The 1,937-nt window shown below is 52.9% G+C and overlaps 1 protein-coding gene across 2 annotated transcripts in view; it reads left to right on the top strand.

The window, feature by feature from the left end:
* The window catches only part of NGDN (neuroguidin), a 7,372-nt gene extending 5,451 nt beyond the window's left edge, over positions 1-1,921 (top strand). Inside the window, exons 2-3 of one of the 2 annotated variants that reach the window (XM_015850648.2) lie at positions 878-1,015; positions 1,727-1,921. In XM_015850648.2, coding sequence (XP_015706134.1) covers positions 878-1,015; positions 1,727-1,831 — 243 coding nt within the window. In that variant the 3' untranslated portion in view covers positions 1,832-1,921. The remainder of the gene's footprint in view (positions 1-877; positions 1,016-1,726) is intronic. The other variant, XM_015850647.2, reaches the window with a different exon arrangement.
* The last annotated feature ends 16 nt before the right edge of the window (positions 1,922-1,937 follow it).

The following is a 1,937-nucleotide window of genomic DNA, read 5'->3' on the forward strand; positions in this document are numbered from 1 at the left end:
ATTTTGGGCCATTTTGGGTCTATTTTGGGCCATTTGGGGTCGATTTTGGGTCATTTTGGGTTGATTTTGGGTTGATTTTGGGCCATTTTGGGCAGATTTTGGGTTGATTTTGGGCCATTTTGGGTCATTTTCGGTCATTTTGGGTCGACTTTGGGTCCTTTGGGGCTGATTTTGGGGCTTTTTTGGTTGATTTTGGGTCATTTTGGGTCGATTTGGGGCTGATTTTGGGTACAAAATGGGTAATTTTGAGTCGAGTTTGGGTCATTTTTGGTCGATTTTGGGTCATTTTGGGTCGATTTTGGGCCATTTTGGGCTGATTTGGGGCCATTTTGGGTCGATTTTGGTCGATTTTGGGCCATTTTGGGCTGATTTTGGGCCATTTTGGGTCATTTTGTGGCATTTTGGGTTGATTTTGGGGCTTTTTTGGTCGATTTTGGGTTGATTTTGGGTGATTTTGGGCCATTTTGGGTCGATTTTGGGTCAATCTTGGGTCAATTTAGGCTGATTTTGGGTCCAAATTGGGTCATTTGGGGCTGAAATTGGGCCATTTTGGGCTGATTTTGGGTCATTTTGGGCCATTTTTGGTCGATTTTGGGCCATTTTTGGTCGATTTTGGGTCATTTTGGGCCATTTTGGGTCATTTTCGGTCATTTTGGGTCGATTTTCGGTGGATTTTGGGCCATTTTGGGCTGATTTTTGGCCATTTTGGGTCCATTTTGGGTCATTTTGGGCCATTTTGGGTCGATTTTGGGCCATTTTGGGTCGATTTTTGCCATTTTGGGCTGATTTTGGGCCATTTTGGGTCCATTTTGGGTCATTTTGGGTCGATTTTGGTCCATTTTGGGTTAAAATCCCCCATTTTCGGGTCATTTTTCAGGGCATTTCGTTGCTGGGGGTGCGGGCGGCCGCCATCTTGAATTACGTCACCGACCTCGGCCTCGTGCTGAGAGCCAAGAGCGGGGGGAGGAGCTTGAGGGAAGAGCCCGCGTTGCCACGGATACTGGAGAGCCGCGTGGTGATTGGACGACGGGCGGGCAGGGGGCGGGACTTCAGGGGGAGGCGCGCTGTGATTGGGCGAGGGAAAGGGGAAGGGGCGGGGCTTGCTGTGATTGACGTGGCTTAAAGAGGAGTCGCATGATTGGACGGGGGGCGGGAGTTAAGGGGGAGGCGCGCTGTGATTGGATGGGGGAGATAAAGGAGGGCGGGACTTAAGGGGGAGGCGCGCTGCGATTGGACGAAGGGAAGGGAGGGGGCGGGGCTTGCTGTGATTGACGTGGCTTAAGGGGAAGCCGCGTGGTGATTGGGAGGGGGCGGGACTTAAGGGGGAGGCGCGTTGTGATTGGCTGAAGGATAAGTAGGGGGCGGGGCTTGCTGTGATTGACATTGCTAAAGGAGGAGCCGTGTGCTGATTGGACGGGGAGATAAAGGAGGGCGGGGATTAAGGGGGGCGAGCTGTGATTGGGTGAGGGGGTGGGAGTGGGCGGGGCTTGGTGTGATTGACGTAGGGGGTGGGAGGTGGGCGGGGCTTAAGGGGGAGCCGCGTGGTGATTGGATGAGGGGGGTGTGACTGGGGAGGGGCCTAGTGTGATTGACAGCAACACAGCGAGCTGCGTTGTGATTGGATGAGGGGCTGGGAGGGGGGCGGGGCTTGATTTGATTGACATAGCTCTATTGGTTTCTATTGGGGGAGGTAGGGGGGGACCTAATTAGCATACATTTGCATAAGGTGCTGGAGAAGCTCCGCCCCCTGGAGCAGCGAATCCGGTACCAGGTGGACAAACTGATCCGGGCCGATGGAACGACGGGTTTGAGCCAAAATCCGACTTTTTAGCCCCAAAATGCCCCTTTCTGACCCCAAAAACCCCCTTTTTCACCCCAAAATGGCCATTTCTGACCCCAAAAACCCCTTTTTAGCCCCAAAATGGCCATTTCTGACC

The sequence above is a fragment of the Coturnix japonica genome, unplaced genomic scaffold (assembly GCF_001577835.2).
Source record: "Coturnix japonica isolate 7356 unplaced genomic scaffold, Coturnix japonica 2.1 chrUnrandom498, whole genome shotgun sequence".
Taxonomy (NCBI): Eukaryota; Metazoa; Chordata; class Aves; order Galliformes; family Phasianidae; genus Coturnix; species Coturnix japonica.